The sequence below is a fragment of the Carassius carassius genome, chromosome 6, assembly GCF_963082965.1.
Source record: "Carassius carassius chromosome 6, fCarCar2.1, whole genome shotgun sequence".
In the NCBI taxonomy this organism is placed as follows: Eukaryota; Metazoa; Chordata; class Actinopteri; order Cypriniformes; family Cyprinidae; genus Carassius; species Carassius carassius.
Window position 1 is genome coordinate 6,771,755 of NC_081760.1, and position 25,371 is coordinate 6,797,125.

The 25,371-nt window shown below is 36.3% G+C and overlaps 2 protein-coding genes across 4 annotated transcripts; both read right to left on the reverse strand.

Moving 5' to 3' along the window:
• Window positions 1-105: 105 nt before the first annotated feature.
• On the reverse strand, window positions 106-16,496 carry LOC132142290 (tudor domain-containing protein 7A-like). Its single transcript, XM_059552060.1, has 18 exons — window positions 16,446-16,496; window positions 14,074-14,281; window positions 13,262-13,406; window positions 12,557-12,716; window positions 12,399-12,478; window positions 10,479-10,657; window positions 5,947-6,368; window positions 5,302-5,562; window positions 5,005-5,191; window positions 4,809-4,920; window positions 4,248-4,450; window positions 4,009-4,143; window positions 3,831-3,914; window positions 3,333-3,467; window positions 3,042-3,152; window positions 2,511-2,941; window positions 2,244-2,404; window positions 106-822 (listed from the first exon to the last, which is right to left on the reverse strand). Exons 2-18 carry the CDS (start codon window positions 14,278-14,280, stop codon window positions 602-604), a joined length of 3,234 nt encoding a protein of 1,077 aa, XP_059408043.1. The 5' UTR covers window position 14,281; window positions 16,446-16,496; the 3' UTR covers window positions 106-601.
• Window positions 16,497-17,286: 790 nt separating this feature from the next.
• On the reverse strand, window positions 17,287-24,506 carry LOC132142293 (stimulated by retinoic acid gene 6 protein-like). 3 transcript variants are annotated; one of them, XM_059552064.1, is made up of 18 exons: window positions 24,293-24,506; window positions 23,691-23,751; window positions 23,346-23,446; window positions 23,122-23,252; window positions 22,835-22,955; window positions 22,668-22,713; window positions 22,352-22,480; window positions 21,273-21,340; window positions 21,080-21,191; window positions 20,824-20,980; window positions 20,486-20,561; window positions 20,274-20,355; window positions 20,098-20,146; window positions 19,759-19,876; window positions 19,441-19,560; window positions 18,376-18,455; window positions 17,973-18,119; window positions 17,287-17,885 (listed from the first exon to the last, which is right to left on the reverse strand). In XM_059552064.1, the coding sequence occupies exons 1-18, from the start codon at window positions 24,367-24,369 to the stop codon at window positions 17,674-17,676; spliced, it is 1,887 nt and encodes a 628-aa protein (XP_059408047.1). In that variant the 5' UTR covers window positions 24,370-24,506; the 3' UTR covers window positions 17,287-17,673. The 3 variants fall into 3 exon arrangements, with proteins under 3 accessions (XP_059408047.1, XP_059408046.1, XP_059408048.1); XM_059552063.1 differs by having other exon boundaries at window positions 18,376-18,539; XM_059552065.1 differs by lacking the exon at window positions 23,346-23,446 and having other exon boundaries at window positions 18,376-18,539; window positions 24,293-24,419.
• Window positions 24,507-25,371: the final 865 nt, after the last annotated feature.

Below are 25,371 nucleotides of genomic sequence, written 5' to 3' on the forward strand. Positions count from 1 at the left end.
CATACCACAAGCCCACCACTCAGGGGATTTCATGGGTCCTACAACTCGAGGCTGCATTTTTCCCGATATCAAGTTGCAAAGACAAATGACAGTCATCCAACTGTGTCGTATTATTTTTGTTTAATGCTCTGAACCAAATGTTAACTTGGAAATAAAACAAACAAACCTGAGCATCTGAACACAAATGTTCTTTTACAATTGAACCATCTTCCGTTTAGAAAACACACAATTAGATCACAAACAAAGTACAAAAATCAATGAGTATAATCTATACAAGCAGTAGTGTCTCACACAATACACACGTGAAAAAAAAGCAAAGTACCAAAATGGCCCCATAGTAAAGACAGAAAGAGAAGTTGTCCAGTTCATAACGAGTTAATTTGGTAATGTTGTACCATTATTATTTATCATAACTGCAAAAACAAGTAAAGAAATTCCTTTTCCCATGGCACCGAGGACAATAACTGAAACAATTCTTGAGCATGCACAAATAAAATGACCCACCAAACACATCTAGAGTTAACGCTCTCAAATTCTAGATCAAGGTTTCTGCAGGCTCAAAGTTTCAGCATGGTCCTTGGAAAGCCTAGCCGTGGCAGTCTCAGTCAGCTCTGTTGATCTCATCTAAAAACTCCACCATAATGTTGTGGATCCAGATGTCATTGTCCTCCTGTGTGGTGTCCACTAGGTAGACTGAGATTTTGCGCTCCCAGGGCCACTCCCCCTCCTCGACTGACTTGATCTGAGCCACCAGCGGCTTTTTCTCCACATGGTTGCGGAACACCATAGAAGCTTCCTCACCCCAGACCCCTTGCTTGACACCTGAAAACAAGCATTTCACATGCAAATGAAAAGCTTTCACAGATATAGGGCTGGATGATACAAATAAAATATTTACAATATAGTTTATATTTTTGACAGCATAAAATTGACTCAATATTGTGAATATCAAACTTTTTAATGTTTGTATTTGGTTGTTAAGCATGAAGACTGGCAAGCAAACTTTGTCTCACAATTAGATACTTAAATTGAATCAGTTCAGAATCATTTGTTGACAGAAATCCCTGTGTGGAATTTTGCATGCTTTAAAAAAAAGTATTAGAAAAAAGAACTTGCAGGTAAATAGTACTCTTTATTTTAAATGTGTTATACTGGTGCATATATAAATATAGCAATAAATAGTTTTAGTATTCTTTTAGTAAAAATATGCCATTTCTCACTGTACTTTCTTTAAACATTTTTAATGTGCTTGCCAACAATGGGCGATCTGTGCGATTTTTCGTGCGATTTTCATCCGATTTTGAGCCGAATTCTGACTCGTGCAACTCTTTTTCGGTTCGGGCGGATTTTCAGCATTTTCATGCATCGTTTGTTGTGTAGTGTTCGTGCAGTGTACAAGGGGAAACGAGAGGCGATTAACCTCTCCCGACCGGCAATTGGTTGGTCGGATGGATTTCTGACATGTCAGAAATTTTAGTCGCCTCTCGTAAGGTATCGCACTATTGAAGCAGGGCTACGAACCAATTTTCTGTGTTTCCCCCACTGCGCATGCACGAAACCATAAACGAAACCATGGTGACACGGTGTGTAGTGTGGACTGAAGTGATGGAGGGAAAACTTGAGGAGTTATGGCAAAGAAAAATAAAAATAAAAGAGGGAACATAACGCCTGCTAACCTCCAGTTCGCGTTGCAAAATGGATACACCATATTGGCCACATCTTCCGAGCCACCTGCACGTCCAGATATGCCGAGGCCATTTTTTAGTTTATTATTTTTTTTTTTTTCAGCACACAGAATTGCGCATATCACCAAAGCAGTGCGTTTATCCCGGGAAAGCATGTTTATTCAGAAAGAGCCACAAACATCCGGGTTCTGAGGGATCCTACGTGTTAATTCCCCACATATAGTGTGAGCAGTCAAATCGCAACTCGACAATCGGACTGTACAGTGAGCGCATAAAAATCTTGAGCTTTGGCTTTACATCGCATGCGATCTACTCGTACAGTGAGAGTTGGCACGTTGCCAAAATCGCACAGAAATCACACAGTGTATGCCCGGCTTTAGTTTAATAGTCACATTCAGCCATAATCGCAATTCTGGTCTTTTCGTCCCCAAATTTAAGACCTCTTGAAATCATAATTAAGACTTTCCTGTACAATTTTAGAATTTTTAAGGCCTTAAATTTATTTGATACAACCTAATTTAAGACTTAAGACTTTAAGTCCCGCGGAACTGCTCTTACCAGCCAATTGAGCAGAAATTCCCTGGAACGGCAGCTGCCTGAACTCATCGATGAGTGGTTGGAGCTGGGAATAGTTGATCAACTCGTACTTCCCATAATCCAACTCATACACAGAGACCAAGTCATTGGTCAAGACGCCCTTTAACAAAACACGATGCCAACTATAAATAGAGAGGAAGACAAAGGGAGAGTGAAAAAATACAGAAAAAGATTTAATTACATAGAAGGGTGAGGTAGTATATTCCTCAAATGTCACTCATGTCTCACTTGTTGTCAATCTTGGCAGCGTAGACGTTATTCTTCTGGATGTTGATTTGGGTTACTTCCTGTTTGTTGTAGAACAGGATCATCTCTCCCATCAGCACCACCAGCTTGTAGAGATCCTGCCATGGCTGCAGCACAAAGTGCCCAGGGTGGCATGCAACTGACACAAACACATCCATGTTTTGCCCAACTAGTGGTAAGTCCAGCGGAGGGGGCAGTGTGAGGGCATTTAACTGTGCAGGGGATGTATAGGAGCTGTCCCCTGCCTCTGGCAGGATAGGTTCAGAAACCCTGGCGATCTTGCTGAAGTAGACATCCCGCTGCCAGAATGGACAGGAGGCAAGCTGACGGTTCACACTGCTCTGAATGTCCTGAGCTCCATTGTCAGAGAAGAGATAGACGTGCACAGTCCTGGTCTCATCCAGCTTCACTATCTAAACACAACACAAACACGCCAGTGAAAGAAAACTTTAGAGTAATAATATAAAAAATTTAAAAAAAAATTTCAGTACACAATAATGGAATGTGCAAGACCTTCATGCAACTGGGGACTTTGTTGAGGACTGTCTCTCTCAACCACAGAACAGCTTCAGGTGGCCAAACACTCCCATCTGCATGCAGTTCCTCCAGGAAACACTTTATAGCCTACAAAGGCAGAAACATTTACTTTCATTCATAAAGACTAATGCAATACCACAGACATGATCAAATAACACTCACTAAATGCAAAAAGAGTTATTTGAAAGTTATTGTATTATTCAAACACAATGTTAAAAGTAAGTGGTAAGTGATGAGCTTAAATGATTGAGACGTCTGCATGTGTACCTGAGGAGGTATGGTGATCAGCTCTTTGAGGTAGATTGGCGGGATCTCTCGGAGATCGCTAACCTCCAGAGAAGCAGGAAGTCCCAAATCCAAAAACAGGATGTCCAACACTTGTCTGCCATGAAGGTTAATGATCTACACGCAAATGCAACACACGTTCACATAAGCAATGAAAATATGAATCACTCTATTCGGAAAGACTTCAGACATTCTAGAAGACTTCAGTGATTCTAGAATGATAGACGTACATCTGCATAGAAATCAAACCTAAATTTTCACTGAATGAACTGCCTTTAACTATCATTTTTGCATTATTGACACTGTTTTCCTAATTAATGTTGTTCAGTTGCTTTGACGCAATGTATTTTGTTTAAAGCGCTATATAAATAAAGGTACACAAAGACTTTGACTTTGACTGAACAAATGGCAATTTAATTGTATAGAGACAGTTCGAACATGATATGAGTGATGAAGGGAAAGTGTAGGCTGTCTTCTCACCTCTGCTCTTGCCCATTTTCCTTTATGTTTGGCAAGACACACTTTCCCACAGAACGGCATGGACACCAACAGCTCCCATGTTAACTTAGAAACACATAAGAGACATTTAATGCTCTCATAATCAATACACTGAAAATGAAAAGGTGAAAGTGAAAAACATTGAATTTAACAATTTTACCTGAGAGATGAAGTGTGCTTCAATCTTGTCCATGATGTCTTTGAGTTTGGCCTGGCCTCGAGAAGGCAACTGACAGTAAATACTGCCATCCGAGCACACATTTGTCACACACACGTTTGTGTATACACTGTTCACCTGAAGAGATGGGGGGGGGGTTGATTTAGTCATTTATTTTCTCAAAGCCTAACCAAATATGCAGCAATTTAATAATCATGCGTTTTTATTTAATTCTGACAGACCTGTAAAGGATTCTCCATGGATTTATCCTGCAGAGCTTTTAAGCATACAGCATTCACATTCACATCCTCATTCTGAGAGGTGTCATACAGCACAATAAGGGGTGTGTCCTCACGCTCCAAAATCTCAGCCAACAGTGTACGACCAACAGCTAATGAGTCCAGAGTCTTCAGAACTACAGCATCTGTACTGAATGGCTCCAGACCTAACATAAAAAAACGTCAATATGAACACAAAATTACATAAGATATTACTTTCTCAGATTTGGAAATTACTTTCACCATGGAATAAAAATATTAAAAAGGTCACTGGACTTTTTTCCTATTATTCCGAAGTTTACATCTCACAACTGAGTTTATTCTTTTCTGCTATGGAATAAAATAAGTTAAATGCAACTCTTTTTCACAATTCTATTTATCACTCGCAATTCTGAAAAAAAAAAAAAAGTCAGAACTCTTAAGACAAAAAGTCACAATTACCCTTTTTATTTTTATTTTTTAAATTCTGTGGCAGAAATAAGCTTGCATGCTCACATATACACAAAATTCTCTCATGAAAATTACCTGAAAGTTGACATGTGGTTGCCTGGAAGGGAAGAGTCAGGAATTGATCCCTCAGCTGTAGTATCTTCTTCCTGCTGACCACTTCAAAGAACCCGTGATCTACACAGTACACCTACGAAAAAGCAAAAGTTTGAATTACATCTAATACAAACTGACTTTATGTTTTATACACGGAAATATATACAGACTCTGATACCTTCACATTGTCCTCTGTGACCTGGTGGACCTGAGCTCTCAGTACTGCATCTTCCTCTATAGCAACTGCCACGAGTTGTCCAATTTTTGGGGAGAGAAGACAAAGTCCAGCTCCAACTGTACTATAGAACTGCAGCATGGCCTCCTCAAACACCTCCAAAGCTTTAGAGTACACTTCCCCCACAAACCTGAAAAAAATGACACCATCATGAATCCATAACCTTAAATAGTGCAAATGATACAGAACTAGAGATGCACCTTGTATCTTATAGTAAAGTACTGGTTTTGTGAGTCTTACCTGAGAACAATATTGTTTGTGCTGCTGACCTCCATCACCAAAACAGAAAGGAACTCTGTTGTTGGGATGATCAGAGGTGGTACATGGTTGCCGGTGCAGGGCATAACCAGTGGTGGTGGGCGAGGACGGGGCTGTGCCTGCACCTGGCAAGGTAATGCATACAGTATGGCTCTCTTTCTATTGTCCTGCATGGGGTACTCAACCATACATGTATCTGCCAACAGAGACAAATCCTCCAACACATACTGTGGAAATAGACACCTGAGAGACAAGACAGAAAATTAAAAAAAAAAAAAAACCTGTGTTACTCTCATAAAATACTAATTTACTAAAAAAATAATAATAATACATAAACATGATTAAAAGCATGCCCATCATAAGTGTATGAATTTTCCTTGTGCATTCATTAACCACTTCAGCTGTTATTTTGATTTTTTTGAGAATTAGACATATGCAATATTGGACCCACCGGTGGGTCCCCAGAGTTGATGTGGTTAATCATAAGAACATTATTATTAATTGATTAATTTCTATCTTGATTTATTTTTGTTTGAACAGCCAAAAAGAATATTTTTATAAATAAAAAAACACATAAAAAAATATATATATATGGCATACTAAAAAAGTTTAAGTATAGCATCCTACCCAAAGGCATCCTGGAAAAGTTGTGGAAGTGCATGAGCCCATAGGCCATGGCTGTATTTATTGAGCAGCTGATGCAGCTTCTGCTTGATCTCTGGAGTCAGAGGCTGGTGAGAAGGCGGCGTGGAAGGAGGGGTGATGAGCAAGGGAGGGTGAGCTTTAGGTGCTTCAGGGAGAGTGAAATCCAGCTTGGTGGAATTGGGCGATGTCGGGCTCAAGGGTGTCTGAGATTTCTGGGCTGAAGGAGGAATGTTAATGGCAAGAGTTCTGAGGATGCGGGTTGTTTGCTGGGCAGGTGTTGGCTGTTTTGCATTAGGAGACCACTTGCATGGAGATAAAGCAGGAACAATGCTTGGTTTTTGGGCAGGTTCCGAGAAAGGATAAACAAGGCGGTCAACTATGTTATTGGTGCCTGGCTTTTCAACCTAACAGCAGTGAGACAGAAAACAAAAAGGATCCTATATTATATACTGTAAGTCACCAACTTTATTACATAAAAGAATAATTCACCCAAAAGTGTACATTGTAATTTATTCATCCTTGTGTCATTCCTGTATGGCCCATTCAGCTGTAAAAAAAAATATGATATTTTCAGAAAGTTATTTTCTATAAAATGATGGTTCATATAGTGACCATGGCACACCACAAAGACATACCATACTACTGACACAGAATTATTTTAATATTTATATACTATTATGGTTTTATGGTTTTTAGTAATACTCATTTAGTAATGAGCTTTTATTTGTATTTTAATTAATTAATTGTCATTTTATGTGCTTTTGCAAAAAAAAATGTTTGTTTGTTTTATATAGAACCATTTATTTTTTTATTTTTTATTTTTTATAGGGCTGGGTGATATGGCTTAAATAAAAAATCCCCGATTTTTTCCACAAAAAAATCAGATTTATGATTTAAATCGATTTTTCCCCCTACTTAAAATCAATATTCAGATGACAAAGAAATTTTTCAAAAGTTTTAATATTTTTTATTATTTACCAGTCAAATTTATAAAAGACAAGATGATAAAAAAAAGCAGCATTACCTTAATGTTGGAAAGACCTTAAGTTTTTTTTTTCATATGCTAGCCCATCATGCATCGAACCATCCAAGTGCACACTCAGAGTTAAGAGCGGTCAAGTAGGGCTGTGAATCTTTGGGAAGGCAGCAATTCGATTCATAGGTTTTCGATTCGATTTAATAAAGATTTTTGCAAATTTAGAAATTTAGAATTCAATTCCATTTGATTCACAATTAAATTAGATTTGATTAGATTATAACGATTCGATTCTACATTCTTTAAGTTCATTCACATGATTATTTAAATTATTTAAATGCTTAGTCAGAGGGAAAATTACACAGTAGCCTTTATGGTTAGAGAACCATAGGTTAGAAAAAAATAAAATAAATAAATATACCTTTTGTCCATTGTTAAATGCTAGTTTAATGATGCGACATGGCATATGTAAAAAAGTATGTAAGCCAAGATTTAAAAAAAAAAAAAGAGCTTTAAGAGTATTATGTATAGGCTAACACTTTGTCACACCAGGGGCGTAGCCATCATTTCAGAAGTGACAGAAATGTCAAATACAATCATTTTATGTATGTAGCCTATATATTATCATAATTATTTTTTTTTATTTCATTACAAGGAATTCTCTTGTTTTTTTATTACTTTTAATTAGCTGTAAGTAATCAAATACACTGCTGGACAATAATCAATCGTTTGTATTTGATATTTTTTTCCTAATGGCAATTTTAGAATTGTTTTGTATACATTTATCATTCAATGGAACTGTACATATGATTTAGACACTTACATTTCTGCTCCGTCCATGCAATAAATAGAGCTTTCGACTGCTCAGGTAACGGCATTGGTTAGAACCAGAGAGCCATTGATTAACACAATTTACAGAAAAGTAAAACTACTTCACTTTAGTATTAGGCTACTGGCCACGAGTAATATCGATCGCACGTCAGCTGTGTCAGAAAACAACGGAGCATGAGCGCAATCCTGTGACAGTCTCAGGCGGTAAACAGTGGAGCACGAGAAGGACAGTAAGAGGCATTAATTCGAAGACATTAATTCGAAGAAGACGACATTAATTTGTGCGTGTAGTAATTTAATGTGTATGTATTCTGAAAGCATAGAATCACTATAGAAATCGTGATTCATTCGATTCTTAGCGTTTTGAATCGATTACTGTCCGAGAAATCATGTTTCAAGATCGATGCATATTAATCATCAGGGTTTGTAATCGATGCATCGAGAAAACGAGTGAATAGTTACACCCCTACGGCCAACATTAAAACTGGCAACTCCGCAGTGAGTCAGTGTCATGGACATAGGACAGAGCAAGTGTAAATATATTTTCTAGTCTATATTGCCATCTTGTAATGCCGCTGGTTTAAGTTGTTTTCTCTTAAATAAAAATTATTTGTAATAGAGTAGACACTGTCTAATGGTTGTGCCACACCCCGCTGCGCTAAAAGTCTGTCTTAAAGGGTTAGTTCGCCCAATTTGCAAAATTATGTCATTAATAACTCACCCTCATGTTGTTCCAAACCCGTAAGACCTCCGTTTATTTTTGGAACACAGTTTAAGATATTTTAGATTTAGTCCAAGAGCTCTTAGTCCCTCACTTGAAGCTGTGTGTACGGTATACTGTCCATGTCCAGAAAGGTAAGAAAAACATCATCAAAGTAGTCCATGTGACTCAAACAGTACACTGACTGAACTGCTGTGAAAAGAGAACTGAAGATGAATACCGAGCCGAGCCAGATAACGAACGAAAGATTGACTCGTTCTCGAGTCAAGAACCGTTTCTGTCAGGCGCGTCCGATTCGAGAACCGAGGAGCTGATGATACTGCGCATGTGTGATTCAGCGTGAAGAAAAAACCGACACACAGAGCATCTGAACCGAACTGATTCTTTTGGGGATTGATTCTGAACTGATTTGATTCTGTGCTAATGTTATGAGCCCAGGTAAACCAAAGACTTGCAATCATCGCCAACGACACCATTACGTCGATCGCAAAAGAACCGGTGAACCGTTTTCTTCACAACCAGTTTATTGAATCGAACTGTAATAAAGAACTACTGGTGATCCGAAAACCGATGCAACCGGTTCTTGACTCGTGAACGAGTCATTATCTGGCTCGGCTCGGTCTTCATCTCTCTCTTCACAGCAGTTCAGTCAGTGTACCGAGTACATGAATTACTCCGGGATATTGGTTTGTTTGAAGTGTCAGCCACATTAAACAAATTAACAGCTTAAGTCATTTGTGGATTAATGCGTATTGGAGACGCGAACCATTTAAAACGATTCAGTTCGATTTGGTGAACTGGTTCAAAAAGATCCGGCTACATCGAATGATTCATTCGCGAACAGGATATGACAAACTGCTTTGTTTTGAACTGTCTTACAACAGAAACGGAAGAGAAGACAATGCTGAATAAAGTCGTAGTTTTTGCTAGTTTTGGACCAAAATGTATTTTCGATGCTTCAAAAAATTATAACTGACCCTCTGATGTCACATGGACTACTTTGATGATGTTTTTCTTACCTTTCTGGACATGGACAGTATACCGTACACACAGCTTCAATGGAGGGACTGAGAGCTCTTGGACTAAATCTAAAATATCTTAAACTGTGTTCCAAAAATAAACGGTTATACGGTTTGGAACGACATGAGGGTGAGTTATTAATTACATAATTTTGCAAATTGGGCGAACTAACCCTTTAACTTGATGACATCACACTACAGTGTCAAATCATCTGAAAGTCGTGTCAGTACACTTCGTCATAAATAGAACGAGGCATCAGTTTTCTGATGGGGTCGTGTCGCATCACGCTGCATCCAGTGTAGACAACATCACTGGGTTCTGTTGGATCGCACCACACAAGTCCGGTGTAGACATGATGTGAGTTTTTTAATGGGTTATGTTATAGCCCTGCTTGTTTTTAATGGTTTTATGAAATATCTGTATTGACTTCATAATCATATCATCATATTATTTACCGCCATGCGACCTACAAAAGGCTTGTCGAGTCGTGCAACGAGTAACACTGCTGCAGGTTGCTTTTTTTTCGCAGGTGTGCTTGTGCTGCTGCGGTCTTGTTCATTTCGTAAGGCGAAGCATCTCTCTCACTCTTTAGCATGTTTCTCTTGAGCCCATTCCGAACTACGGGAGCCTTGATTGGAGCATTGGAGGATGTTAAAAAGAAAACGGATTTTCATTCAAACAAATTGATGTAAACTACACATTCAAGATAATTGATCAAATCGATTTATCGCCCAGCCCTAATTTTTTTAGTTGAGATTTAATATTCATTTATTTCAAGTTAATATTCATCTAGATTTTAATTCTAATATTTTTATTTAATTAATTTTCTTTTTTCCAACACTTTCAACAAAATTTTTTATAGTTTTAGTTAATGATAATAACCCCAATCAAGACCTTTTTTAGTTTGAAAAGACAGATTGATTAATTTTAGTAGTCAGCATGTGTTTGTGTATTTTAGTTTCTCACAGTGCAGATGTGCGTCCATGTCTCCACTTCTTTGCGCATGTGGAGCTCTTCCTGGAACATATTCCTATAGAGTTGAGGGATTTTGGACAGCCAGACTCCACTGCAGTACTTCTGCAAAAGCTGTTTGATGCGACCCTGAACCACCTCAACATCAGCACGGTTAACAGGCTTTTGCTGAGCTGAAGAAATAACACACAAATAAACATCACACTTAAAGGGTTAGTTCACCCAAAAGTGAAAATTACATCAATGACTCACACTCATGTCGTTCCAAACCCTTAAGACCTCCGTTCATCTTCAGAACACAGTTTAAGATATTCAGCATTGTCTTCTCTTCCGGGTCTGTTGTGAGTGCATTCACGATGCTGCTGACATATGACGCTGCTGCCCGATAACAAAGATAACACGTCAACAGCGTCACTGCAGTGTTGTGAACGGACTCACAACAGACCCGGGAGAGAAGACAATGCTGAATAAAGTCATAATTTTTGTTATTTTTGGACGGAAAAAATTATTTTCGATGCTTCAACAAATTCTAACTGACCCTCTGATGTCAGATGGACTACTTTGATGATGTTTTTCTTACCTTTCTTGACATGGACAGTATACCATACATACATTTTCAATGGAGGGACAGAAAGCTCTCGGACTAAATCTAAAATATCTTAAACTGTGTTCCGAAGATGAACGGAGGTCTCACGGGTTTGGAACGACATGAGGGTGAGTTATTAATGACATAATTTTCATTTTTGGGTGAACTTACCCTTTAAAGTTTACTGAATATAGCAAAAACATATTTGGAAAAAAAAATAGCACATTCTGAAGACAACAGAGTGCTGTAGTGCTGACGTATTTTTGTAGGCCAACCTGGAACCGGAAATCATCACCACGGTTCCCTTGACAAAAAGCCAATGGGGATGTACCTTTTTTGAGTTTTGAATCTTTACAGAACAAATATGGTTTAAGCCAAGACGACTTCTATAAATACTTACAGGTTAGGCATTATTTTGATCAAAATATAAAAGTAACATTGGACAAACACAACTTGGGGCTCCTAAAGACTTTCTTAACATTATTTTCATCATTTTCTCTAAATAAATTAGTTTCCAAGTTATACAAAACCATTCAACATGGTAAAAAATCTAACACCGAATATGTTAAGATGAGATGGGAAATTGAAGGTAATATACAAATTTCAAATGAAAGTTGGGAGAATATATGTAGAACACAATGGTGCACTACTGGTTCGAACACCTGGCGAGTTTTGTTGGAAGAATATAATCAGGTTTTTCATCACACCTATTCAAATGAGACACCAGGGTAGCGGAGACTCATGCTGGAGGCTCTGTGAATTCTCAGGAGCCAATCATTTCCACATTTTCTGGGACTGTCTATTGTTAAGCCCTTATTGGTTACAAATATGTGAACATATCATATATTTGGTAGTAAAATGCCTTGTGATTTTGAAAATGTATATCTGGACAATGTGGATGTTAGTAACTGGAGAAATAAGAGGTTGCTTTGGATACTACTGGCAGCAAGTAAGAAAGCCATAACCAGGAAATGGTTAAAACAAGATCTTCCGACCATCGACGAGTGGATCAGCAAAATTCAAGAAATCTACATTATGGAAAAACTCTAATTTTCTCTCAGGATTCAAAGGGACAACTTTTATAGAATCTGGACAAAGTTGACCGAGTATGTCAAACCCATAAGGTCAGACTTTATGTGAATGTTACAGTTTCAAGTGAGAGATATTCATTTCTGTACAAGTGCTCTTCCCATATTTGTTCACATAAAAAAAAAAGTAAAAAAAAAAAAAAATATATATATAAAAAAAATAGTGTGTCTGATCAGACTTTGCCATTTTCATGAGGATAAGCTGAAGGAGAAGAAAGAATGGCAAAATGTGAAATTTACCTGGTGTCCCACTGGTCTTATAAGGCTGAGTCTTTAAATCCGTATTGAACTTGCTGGGTACAAATGTATTCCCCTTTAACCTAAAATCACATACAGTGTAAGTGGTGGGATGACTGTTTTAGTGCTCACAATCAATTGTTTTGCCTCGTGTCACACACCCTGGTGACTTCCTGTTCAGTTGCTGAGTAGGAACCCGGGAGGAGGGGAGGTCAGTACTGAAAAGCTGCCGCTGGTTAGGGTAAAAATTTGATTTGGATGAGGAGCTTCGAGAGGGATGAGTCATGTGGCCCGGTTGCCGCAGAGACAAGCGAGGTTTGACTGCGAAGACCAAAACAGTTAAACCACATTAATAAACAATCACATACCTCGAAGGGCTGCATAACGGTGTGCAGAACGCTCAATCCATGGCATTAGTGTGCATTTGTGACTGACTGGCACACAGTCATACAACAGAAAAGCTTGTTGGGCAAAAGCACAGTAATAAAACCTTTAATAACCTCCCTCTTGGGATGTGGGCACACAACCTAGAATTTCGAATGTCAAAGATTTAATCCCCCATGCAGATTAATGCGGTTAAAAAGCAATGCGTGTTAAAATACTTTCTCAGTTCAATGTGCAGCGACAAGTAAAGAAAGTAATTTCAATTATTTGTCGCTTTCGAGAATATCTAAAATACAGGTTTTGCGCCTAACACAATTTATTTTGTTAAATGAACTGTTCACTTAATGAAAGCAGAATAATACACAATTTTTATTTATTCATTTAGCAGAAGCTTTTCTCCAAAGTTAACCATGAAAATGACATTAAATCTGAAAATAGTATCCCTTTCACTGGGGCTTTTCGTTTGTCTGGGTGTATGGTACCATTATGTGTAAACAGAGATGAAGATTTCGCTCTCATTTGGAAGTTCAGTAATTTAGAGCAGCCGGACTTCTTCACAGTCTTCTGTCGGGCGACCAGCTGTGCGATGTGTGCCGTCTCCTCACACACACCAGCAAAACACATGACCTACAAACATAAAAATAAAGTCTATCATATTTTAGTTCTTAAATAGAGTAATTAATAACTTGACTGATTTCATGTTATAATACCTGAATTAAAATCTTTTTGAATGAGTTTGAATGAGATGAGTTATTCTATTTTCTGGCATTTCTAATACAACCACACAAAATCAGAGAATATGAAAACTGTTACCGTGGCCTTATGAGTCTCAAATAAACAAAACAGTAACACAGTGAAATATTACAATTTAAAAGAACTGTTTTCTATTTAAACAAAAATTTCAGGAGCCATTACTTCAGTCACATGATCCTTTAGATATCATTCTAATATGCTTAAACAGATAGTTCAGAAGGAGTAATGGCTGCTGAAAATTCAGCTTTGCCACCATGAGTAAATGACATTTTAAAATATATTAAAATAGAACACTTATTTTAAACTTTAATAATATTTCCCAATATTATTGTTTTCACTGCATTTATGATCTTAGTGAGCATAATAGACTTTTTTTCAAAAACATAAATTATTATTCCAAACTTTCCACCAATAGTGTGCATGCATACTGTATATATTATGCTATAAATACCACATAGAATAGGTACATAGAATGCTGCAATATATTATCCACCAAAACAAAAGCTATGTGTTGCATCAAAAGATCAGGTGAAAGCATCACCTCTCCAGCACTGGAGCGTTCCAGCCGCACCACACTGGGTATACTGCGCAGAAAACTCTCTAGACTGGTATGTCCAAACTGCCGGTAAGGGATCACCTCTCCTGTCAGAGCCCGGTAATCTCCCTGCAGACGGGCCATGGCCACACCGTGCTTACTGCTCTGAAGAACAGCTCGCAGCATCTTCTTCACCAGCTCCACGTCACTCATTCTGCACTCAAACACAGTCAATCTAATGAAGACATCTAACTGTGTCCAAAACAAGAACAGACTGCGTTTTTGCAACTTACAGTAACTCACAGACACATTCAGACTCTGAGTTAAAAGCTTCCCAAAAATGCTTTGATGGTTTATGGTTAGTTATGTCTATGGTAATTAATAAATGTTTTGAGTCTATATAACAAACTCACCCATTAAAATCAAGGTATACAACAAGAGTCAAGACTAAATCTACACTCGATACCATAACCAAGGTTTTTTTAATGAAATGTTACAGCATGTTCAGGAGGTCAAATATATTAACCACGGTAAAACTTCTTAATATTAGAAATAATCATTTCCTTCTTATGAACTTTAAATAATGATTACACACACTAAATAAAAAAAATAATCGTTATTGAGAAATTTATGTTTTCCAGTTCTTTTTTTTTTATGTAAGAAACCTGCATGAACACACAAATTATATTAAAAGAACTTATTAAGTAAGTTATATAAACAATGTAAACTATTTATCATCTTGAACAAACTTGTTTTACGCTTGTTAAATGTTATAATACTCTTTATCTGAATCCAACAAATTGTTTAAAAAACACAATCTACTAAATTTTACCCTGTAAAACGGACAATTTTTTTGGGAGAGGGTATCAGTCAAGAAAACCATAAACATCGAAAACATGAGAATTTAATAACTGAAATAAAGAATTCAGGCGGGAAGAGAGGAAGGCTAAACTCCATCAGACAGTAACTTAACTAACGTTAGCTAAACAAACCACATAACTGATTTAACTTTATTATTCCGACTCTTTTAGCTTGTAAAGACACTTATCTTTCCTAAATCATAAAAATCTTTCCATAGCATTATTAAATAGGGATGCACCGAAATGAAAATTCTTGGCCGAAACCGAAAACCGAAAAAGAGAAAACCAAGGCCGAAAACCGAAACCGAAAGAAATTATCCCAATTATTAGTACCATTGCATTTATTGCTATGACCGTGTACTAACTTTACTAAAATTAAAACATTGCAATTGCATAAATTAATATTAAAGTTTCAAAGATAATTACAATTACATAAATTATAAAAAAACATAAAAATGCATAATTACAAATTATGCAAATATTTATTAAGCACATTGCAACAATGCACAGTATAAAATAAAATTCAAACTAAAATTTAATCCCACTCATCTGTATATTAAATAATAATGTACAGGCCTACTGGCCTGCAGAAAGGTTTTAAAATTAACTGTTCTCTCATAAAAAGTGCATTTAGGTGAAGAGCATTTGAAATTTTTCTCTGTAGTACTAGAAAGTGCATTACTTCTCCAGTAGGCAAGACTGTTATCACTTCTGGGGATGGGGACTTCAGACAGATAACCATCTAGCTGTTGAGCAGTTGAGCTTGTCATCTGCCTGACATTTGAGAAATATTTGAGAGAGTGTATTTAAATAGGGCCAGGGCATAAATAAACATTTTTATCAAATTAAAGCAGAAATCTAGCAAAAAATCTAGCAGAAATATGGCTACAATCTGATATTATGCATGTATATGTATATGTGTGTGTATTATATATGCAGAGACGAGTCTTTTTTTTTTTTGCGCTCTGATCTCAGTCTCCTGCGCTTGGCGCTTCTCCGTCTCCACGCGGGTTCTCCGCATCCAGCGCGGCCTGGAGCATTTCTCGTGTGCTCTGCCATATTTCCGCGTCCAAGTAATGGTCTTTATAACGCGGATCAAGCACATTCGCGATGAAGTGCGGAGGATCCGAAAAGATCTCAGTGAGACGTGTGCTAACAGACTCTATAAGACTGTACTTTTCTTTGTTTTCACTTCGTGGTCCGTCTCAATCTCTTTGTTAGGAGAAGCTTTAGTGCTGCGAATAAAGGAATAAGAATAGAGAGAATGTTCTCTATTAAGACCCACTGGTGTGAAGTGAATGACGCGGGGAGCTCGTGGTCTGCGCTATGCAGGTGCACGTGCAGGTCGCGGTTTCTGTTTGCGTCATTATAACATTTCGGCCGTGTTGTTTCGGTAATAAAAGTGTTTCGGCCGAAAACCGAAAATGCACGTTTTGGCCATTTTCGGCCGAAAATTTTCGGTGGCCGAATATTCGGTGCATCCCTATTATTAAACCAAGTATTGTTAATACAACTCACCTGATTTGTTTTTTTATCTCCACACTAATTTGCTCGATATCGCGCGAACACGCACGTGCATTTGCTATCACTCCAACTACGTCATACGTCATCTGAAAAAAGGACTGAGGTCAAATGTCAGACAAAAAAAATAAATAAATACATAAAAGAATGAACTACGATGAGAATACGTCTTTTACTATTCTATGTTATTTTCTTGGTAAATAAATAAATTCCAAAGTCCTTGAACAGACTTGAAGATTGAAGGGCCAGCCATCCTTTAGGATAAAGACTAGAAAATTGTTCTTTAACATTTAATATTGTAAACAGCTATTAAAATGGATAATATTCCTCTGTATAGGTGCTGAAGGCAAACAGTGATAAATAAACCGCATGCTGTGAGAATTCAGGGTGCTGACAGTCATGCGCTCACACACCAGCATCTGGCTGACTAAATTTAAAAACTATTCACCAAGGAATCAGTGGAGAAAAAGCTTAGGATTCAGACAAAAAGGGCTGAGACATGCTGCAGTCACCTCTTCCACATAGCTAACAGACAAGAACCAAAAAGTATTCTTTCAATTATTCACCTTGGAGTAACATCACGCTTCAGAATTTCTCACAGTATTATGGGAAGGAGCAAATGTCACTCTTAAAAATAAGTTTTGTTATATTCTATAATATACGAGGACATTATGAACTATCTGACCAACATATATGGTCAGTTCACACATAAATGTATTCTATACATTTATCTAAAATTATGTAAATAATCATTTCAATTATTTAATTATTTGTATCTCTTTTTCTTTTTTTTGGACATACACCATAAAGTAAAGTTAATTCACCCCCCCAAAAAATGCACATTATTTATTACAAAATATTTTTAACCAATAACACTTTAAAATCAAACATTCAAATTTGTTTCCGAAGCTAATAAGAAGCATTAAACCTGCATACTGCTCCTGCACTCCTGATCCAGCATGAAATTCAGTCTGTTTGCATTGATGCACACAATTGCTTTTTAGAAAAAGGTGCATTCTCATTCTAAAGAAAATTTTATTGGACAAATGCAGATGAGTCATCAGTCTTTTTGGTCCTTTGTATCAAATAGGAAAGACAACATTTTTTAAAGTCTCTATCTCCTAAAAACTAGTCAGAAGTGCAAAAGCATATAGATGACCTCAAAGTTGCTGAAACAAAACCATGCTCTGTGCTCCAGGAATCGATTTCAGGAGCTCCAGCTCTTTCAGATATCTGACTGTGTTGGTTCTGTTTCTGCTGTTTTGTTGTTGACCAGTTCAGCTGCTTGTTGAGCCTGTGAGGTGATTGCTCGGGCTAAGAGGAGTGGGTCTTGGTTGTCATTCTGCGCCAGCATTTTTCTCTTTCTCAACAGGATGAGTGCAGGGTTCCTCAGCAGTGTGTAGAGCAGCAGCCAGCGCACGCGTACTCTGCCCCCTCCTGAACATCCTGTTAAACAGCAGACATGCACAGTTATTTTATAAGAGGCCTGTTTCTCCGAATTTGTGCTATCTCTATCACTGTTACCTGTTTTATTGCTAAAGGTTGCATAAGAGGACACTGCAGGTCCTTGTTTCTCCAGTGTTCTGCCAAGCAGTAGATGGCAGAAAGACACCATAACTGGGTTGCTATGGTAATGATCAGCAAATATCATCCCTATCCATGTACTATATCCTGGCCAAAAAAAAACAACAACATTATAATAGCCATTGTACAAAAATACCGGAAAGTAAAAAAGGTAAAGGTATATAAAAAAAAAATCACCCAAATGTAATTAATTAATTAATATAATATTTTTAATTAACATAAATACCCAAATATAATTAAATAAACAATAATAAAAAAGATAATTCAAATTCTAATTATCATGCTCCTATTATCCACTTTGAGAATAAAATGATATTTAGAACTGCACATATGTCATTATTACCTGGATCCATGGACTCATAGCCCCGCTGCATGATGGTCCGATCAATGCGTGACACCAGCCATGTGCCCACAATGCAGCTGCTTAAAAGGCGCAAAATGCAGTTGCTCAACCCCATAACCACATTATAGAAGAAGAAAAAGTAGTTAAAGCAGTGGAATGCTTTTCTGTGGAGAAGAGAAGATATTCAAATAGTTTATAAAACCACAAAAATTTAATTTTCACTAAAATATTAAGCAGCAAAGCTGTTTTATCAACAATGATAAAAAATGTATCTTGAACAGAAATCAGCATATTACATAGAACGAATTCTGAATGATCATGTGACAGACTGGAATGATGCTGAAAATTCAGCATTGCCATTAGGAATAAATTACATTTTATAGTATTTTGAATATAAAATAGTAATTTTACATTCTAATAATATTTCACATTATTACTGTTTTCACTGTATTATTCATCAAAATATATGCAGCCTGACCCAGCAAATCTGACCCACTCCAAAAAATTTTACGATAGCTTACTGTACACTTCCATTCAAAAGTTTGGGATCAGTAAGATTTTTATTGTTTTTTTTTAAATGAGTGTCTTCTTATCATGGCTGCATTTATTTAATCAGAAATACAGAAAAAGAAAAAAAATTGTATTGTGAAATATTATTGCAATTTAAAATAATGTTTTTTTTATTTTCATTCTACTATCTCATTTATTTTCATTACTGCAGTCTTCTGTGTCACATGATCCTTTAGAAATCATTCTAATATGCTGATTTAATATCAATATTGGAAATACTTTTGCGGCTTCATATTTTTGATTCAGTCAAAAATATATATTTATAAATTTATATATTTACTGATTCAGTATTTTTTGTCAAATAAATGCAGCCATGATGAACAAAAGAGACATCTTTAAAATATATATATAAAAAATTACTGGAACAGCAGTGTATATGATTGGTTTATCACTCATAACACTTTATAAACCACCTCAACATGACTGTTTAAGATCAGTGCATATACACAGTTTTATCTTTTTTTCCTTTTAAAAGGTGCTTTTAAAAAGTCTTACCTGTTGTTGAGTGCAAGGGGCTTTTCTTTGTCATCAGGTGAGAGTTTGTCCTGCAGGAAAAATACTTGGACCAAAATAATCTGCACTACCGCCAAGGCTATCACTAAGAGTATTGTCAGCCTGCAATCACATAAAACACAGATTTAATGCTATTCAAACATTGCATATCATTAATAAATTAACATGATGTTAGCTATAAAATTTTATGTCGTCATGCAAGTTCACATTCATTATTGTAAGGGTGGTTTCCCGAAACAACCCTTACATTATGCTTATGAAAAATTAATTTGGTTATGAGATGTCTTTAAAGGAACTCACAGAATAATGCCTACACTAGAAAGCCAGCTAAGAAAGTGTCCCTTCTGGATCGGAAGAACAACTCCATACACAAACAGCAAGACAAAAAGGAACTGCACAAAGTGAACTATCAGGAACCCTGCATAGACAAAAACACTTTATTCAATACAACAAACCACGTCGTTATCAAATTCTTTGATTTATTTGAGTCACTTTGACCAACAACACTACAAAAGTAATTAAAGCATGTAAAGCACAGATGCCCGTGAAGTTATTGACCTCTCTGAACAGACGGTAAACTCAGCTGATCTCTCCACATCACTACATGAAAACTACTGGAAAAAATAGAAATGTACATACCCCACAGAGTGAAGGCAATCTGCCAGCCTGAATATCTTGTTATAGCAGCCTGAGAAAGAAAAGCACTTGGCATTGTGATCAACAGCCTTCCATAAATGTTTTTTTTTTAATCAGTCAAAGAGGAAAGCCAATGAAACAAAATCATTGACTCTTTAAAATCCAAAATCTTTACTCACTACACTGACTGCAGGGCTTGGTTTATGGAACTTCTCTGGAAGAAAACTTTTCTGTCCTCTCCACAACCTCTTTAAATGCTTCCTGCAGTCATAAATAGAGCTTATTATTTGGTAGTTTTTTTTATCCATTTGATGATACTGCCTTTGGGTAATTAATGAAATAGTTATAATGTTGATTTATTTTTACATAAAGAATGCTTACATAAGCATACCTGTAACATACTAGCACGTGAAAAGTGTAAGTAACAGATGTGAGAGTGGAAAAAATGGTTGTCGCCAACCAAGACCCTGAGAAAAAAAAATGTATGAAATAAACATTAAATCATTGTACATCTATGTATTGAAAGACGTATCTTATGCTCAAATCTTATGCTTAAAACAATGTAAAATGTATACTGTTGCTTCTGATCAATTTAATGCATCCTTTCTGAATAAAAGTGTTCATTTTATTCAATAAAAATCTTACTGACTCCAAACTTTTGAATGGTAGTGTAATATGTACAGCCACTATAAATAGAAGCAAAAAGATAAGAAGAAAAATATATCTTACTTCTTGCAACAAAGCTGAACTCATTCATCCTGGGAATGAGGGAAGTGAACACATTGTTTGTTTCATTACAGGACGATGCAATCTCTGCAAGTGAGTTCTTTAAAGCATCTAGTTTGTCAAAGGTGTAGTCACTCAAGCTGTAGTCTGCAAGGGTTATCTACAAACAGAAAAACACATTTGCATCTTTAGCTTTAATTACTAAAAAAAGTAATAAATATATAATAATGTGTGTGTACATTAGTGAGTGCCGACTGACCGTATACAAGCCAATCAAAGAGTTAATGGATGTGCCAATCATCCTGTTAGGGAATTTAAAATGAGGATCCCAGTCATACACTTTTCTACGGAACCAACTCTTTTCTTCTGGCCTGAGGGGCAATAGAAGAATGAATATTGGCTGACTGGCGTAAATAGAGTAATAAATGCATTAACGTTGGATGAGTGTGTACCGTTCAGGGGGGCGTTTCAGTAGAGTCTGTACATATCGTAACTGATGGAATTGTAGATCCTCCTCACTCTATTTAACAGAGAAACATTACTCTTATAATGAAACATTAATCTCTTTAATTTATTAATATACTGTTGTTCACTGTAGGTGTTGTCATGTTGGTGCATTATGCTTTATTGTTTGCATGCATTATGTTAATTAAATTGCTTTGCATGCATTATGTTAATTAAATGTTACAAATGTACCTGCATATGAAGAAATCAACATTAACCAAGATCAATTAATTCTGTAAAAGTATTGTTCATTGTTATCTTATTTTAGCCATTGCATAATGCAACAAAATACAACACATTGGGGTCATTCTGTGTCAAATCAACCAAATTTCAGAAACTTCCCTGGCTCAAATATTTGATTTTGGTAGGTCTGTTAGTCATATCTGTTGACCTTAGCAATCTTTGGTGCATTATGTGCTGATGGTGCCCATTCAACAATGGGGAAAGTGCACTTTTTAAGTTTTTTCTCCAAAGTTTGCATGACCTGTAATTCAGGAAGTCCTAAATATATCTTAATGCTCTTTTAGATGTTGGGTCTTAACAAACTTTCCTTTTGGCATCTTCATTTTTAAGGCCCTTTATGGTTCAGTTCCAGATATATTGAAATTTCAATATGGCTCCAGAGGAAAATCGTTAAATTGTACATATTTTCAGTGGTGAAAAACCAAATGTGGGACACTTTACATTAATAATTAATTAAATTATCCATGGTATTAAATATTTAGGCTTTTCAGAAAAAATATTAGCAAAATCGAGTTGACACGGAATTAATCCATTGTAAATTGATGAAATAACTTAAATCATGGGTGTCAAACTCAATTCCCGGAGGGCTGGAGCCCTGCAGAGTTTAAATTCAACCCTAATTAAACACACCTGATCCAACTAATCAAGCCCTTCAGGCTCATTTGAAAACTAGATGCTATGTGTGTTTGAGCAGGGTTGGAAAAAAACTCTGCAGGGCTCTAGCCCTAAATAAATTTAGTCTGACACCCCCGGACTTAAATTATACCAAGACTCATGATCTGACCTCATCAGGTTGCAGCTGCTGGTGGATTCTTACTGCCTTTACAATGATATACATGAACCGTCCCAGCAGGAAAAACAGACACAGGAAGAACGGCCATAGGATGATCAATTTCTCGTGATGGCCTAAAATCTACAACCAGCAAAATATGTGTAAATTGTGTTAAATGATTGTTTTTTATTAAACAAATTATATCCATTCAGACACCTTTACATTGGTGGAAAACTATGAAAACGATACCTGATCTTGCCTTGTAACAGTAATAATACAAAGTTATTAATTAATAAATTAAAGTTAATTACTAATCATATTCACCCACCTTTCCAGAGGGACAGCTTATCGTGTCATACAGTCTCACAATGAGCCTGCAACCCACAGAATATAAAAATTAAACAGTCAGTTCAACAACTCATAAATCCCTTTACAGATATGTTTGCCGTGCTAAGATTTTAGACTGAAGATATGAGTAAGAGTTTTCTCATGTACCATATGAGTGTGTATAGAAGACCTAAAACCCCTCCTAGCACTCGGTTTGGTGTTGAAAGACAAGCAAAGAATGGCAGGTAGGCTACGCCAACTTCTATTGCTCCAACCACGTACACAATAACTGAAAGAGACAGGTCATACAGGTAACACATATAGAGCAAATGTAACTTAAAACTACAGAATAGATACAGATACCATCCTACATGCACTGTTGTAACCTCTTTAGTCAAGATTATATTTACAATAAATATATTCAGAATACAAAAAAACTGTAATATTAAAACTACCTTTAGCCCAGTTAGGCACAGTAAATGGTGTGTAGGACTCAGAGAAAAGCTGAATCACACTGGGAGCAATAGCACCAAATGCAAAACCATAAGACCATCGGTTGCTTAGACTGCATATGAAATCCAATGGCCTGCAATGAAAACACACACACATACACACAACTTAAAAAACACTAAGACAACTGAAAAAACACAGATATATATTAAACCTACAGATCACTCACACCACAATGCCAAATCGACCCCTGAGATATGGAAAGCGATGCTCAAAAGGCTGAGCCTTCGCTCTGCGCTGTACAAACGAGAGGAGAAATACAATGCAGACCTAAAACAGGAAAAGAAGTATTCTACATTTCAAAAAACTCTGAGAGAAGCTTAATGATGTAACAATTATAATAAAGCATTAAACACAGACAGTATATGGACACCAGTTGACGTCAACTAGTAAAAATCTAATATTTGTGTAATCACGTCAGTTCTTGAAGCATTACTTCCGCTTCTAGAGAAAGTGTTGCATGATTGTCCAGAGGAAACACAGTTCTCTCTGGACTAATGCAAGAATTACTCACAGCAGGAACAAGAGAGCAATGCAGGAACAAATCCACTGAAATTCCATTCTGACAGTCCTCCCTAAGAGAAAGAGGGGAGAGAGAGAAATGAGAAAGAATGAGCGAGGGGTTAGAGCACAGCATGAATGAATGAAAAAGAAAGTTTCTGTGACATTACGATTACAATATAAACTTCTCCACTTACTTTATATAATCAAAGCTTTATTTTCATGGTAATTATAATTACTGTTTTATTTTAATAATATAAGATGCTGTGTCGTAAAAACAATCTTAATATCAACAGATAAGATTTATCACACACCAGTGACCTAAATACACTTACCTTTATCGTTTTTCTTTTTTTAAATATTAATGATCAAGTCAATTTTAATTTTTTTTAAACTATTTACTCATTGTCTCGTAAAAAAAATTAATGTCTCACAGAATGTAACATGATTTTAATTTTAAAAAATAAATTCAAATTCAAATAATTAGTTTAACTTTGTGTTACTGTACTTTTCCTATAAATATAATATAATGTAAACAATCTTACCCAGCAAATACAGAATGTCCTTCCTGGCTATACTGTTAAATATTTTCTGCAATAAGCAGAAGTAACTCACATGATTTCTGAAGCTTCAGTTGACTCCCGTTCTGCAGGTGGAGTAAAGGAGTGAGACTCTACTACAATATTGTTCATAGACAAAGACTAGTTAGGCCGTAAAGTTGTACTCCGTCATAACAAACACTAATTCCAGTGTACTATCATATAAAGTAAAGCTTTCACTTCTTGAATGTGGATATAGATGTCTCGTCACATGACTGGACAACCTTCGACCCAGGCCACACAGTAGTGTAACTCTCGAGAGATGTGCCAGTGTTTTATTGACTGTACTGTTACTGTGTAATGAGTGCAAACATAGATAAGACTTGCTGTTGAACTAGAGCAGATGATTTATTTTGTGTGCTACAGCACTGCTGAAATGTAGGCCTAGCGACTCTAAATTCACACACAATGCTCACCTTTGTGTCATCCCGAGCAACTTCAGATTACATTTTCAGTTTCATTTTCTCAGCAGCAGCAATGGTAAATAAATAAATAGTATATAACGCAACGCATCAGTGTTAACAATAATCAAACTAGTTGCAAATGGTAGGCAAATATCAGGTTTGAATCATGTTATTGCAGGATTTGCTGCTGATCACTCAAACCAACACATGGGGGCAATGTTGATGAGCTAAGAAGAGCCCAACAGTAATCAATAACTGACTTTAAAATGACTGTAGCATGATGAAAAGGATTTCTAATAGACTTTTTAAATTCCTGTCCTATACTCTATTATATTGAATGCATGTGATATTGGTAACTTCAAAAATATCTAATTTCTTTTGAAGAAATTTTAACTGATGAAAACTTAGTTATGGATGCTATATGGATGCTATTTCATTGTACAGAATATGCCTCGTCTGTTTGATTTACATAGCCTATTATATATATATATATATATATATATATATATATATATATATATATATATATATATATATATATATATATATATATATATAATGACTCAAGCCAAAAAGACACTAGAGTAGGCCAGTGAGTAAGCATTGCATCACAAAACATCAAGCGTGGCTCTTCATTACACCTGTGGTTACTCTGCTATATGTCACACCTGCATAAACTTGACAGGGTACT

What these genes read in the sequence shown, in the direction of transcription:
- LOC132142290 (XM_059552060.1), bottom strand. Translation starts at nt 14,280, where the DNA reads ATGAGTGACGTGGAGCTGGTGAAGAAGATGCTGCGAGCTGTTCTTCAG. An exon ending in ACAAACAATATTGTTCTCAG is followed by an intron (nt 5,192 to 5,301) that starts GTAAGACTCACA and finishes CATTTTTTTCAG; the next exon opens with GTTTGTGGGGGAAGTGTACT. An exon ending in GCTGCCAAGATTGACAACAA is followed by an intron (nt 2,405 to 2,510) that starts GTGAGACATGAG and finishes CTCTATTTATAG; the next exon opens with TTGGCATCGTGTTTTGTTAA.
- LOC132142293 (XM_059552063.1), bottom strand. Translation starts at nt 24,369, where the DNA reads ATGAACAATATTGTAGTAGAGTCTCACTCCTTTACTCCACCTGCAGAA. An exon ending in TAAGCTGTCCCTCTGGAAAG is followed by an intron (nt 22,481 to 22,667) that starts GTGGGTGAATAT and finishes TGCTGGTTGTAG; the next exon opens with ATTTTAGGCCATCACGAGAA. An exon ending in CTGAAACGCCCCCCTGAACG is followed by an intron (nt 21,192 to 21,272) that starts GTACACACTCAT and finishes ATTGCCCCTCAG; the next exon opens with GCCAGAAGAAAAGAGTTGGT.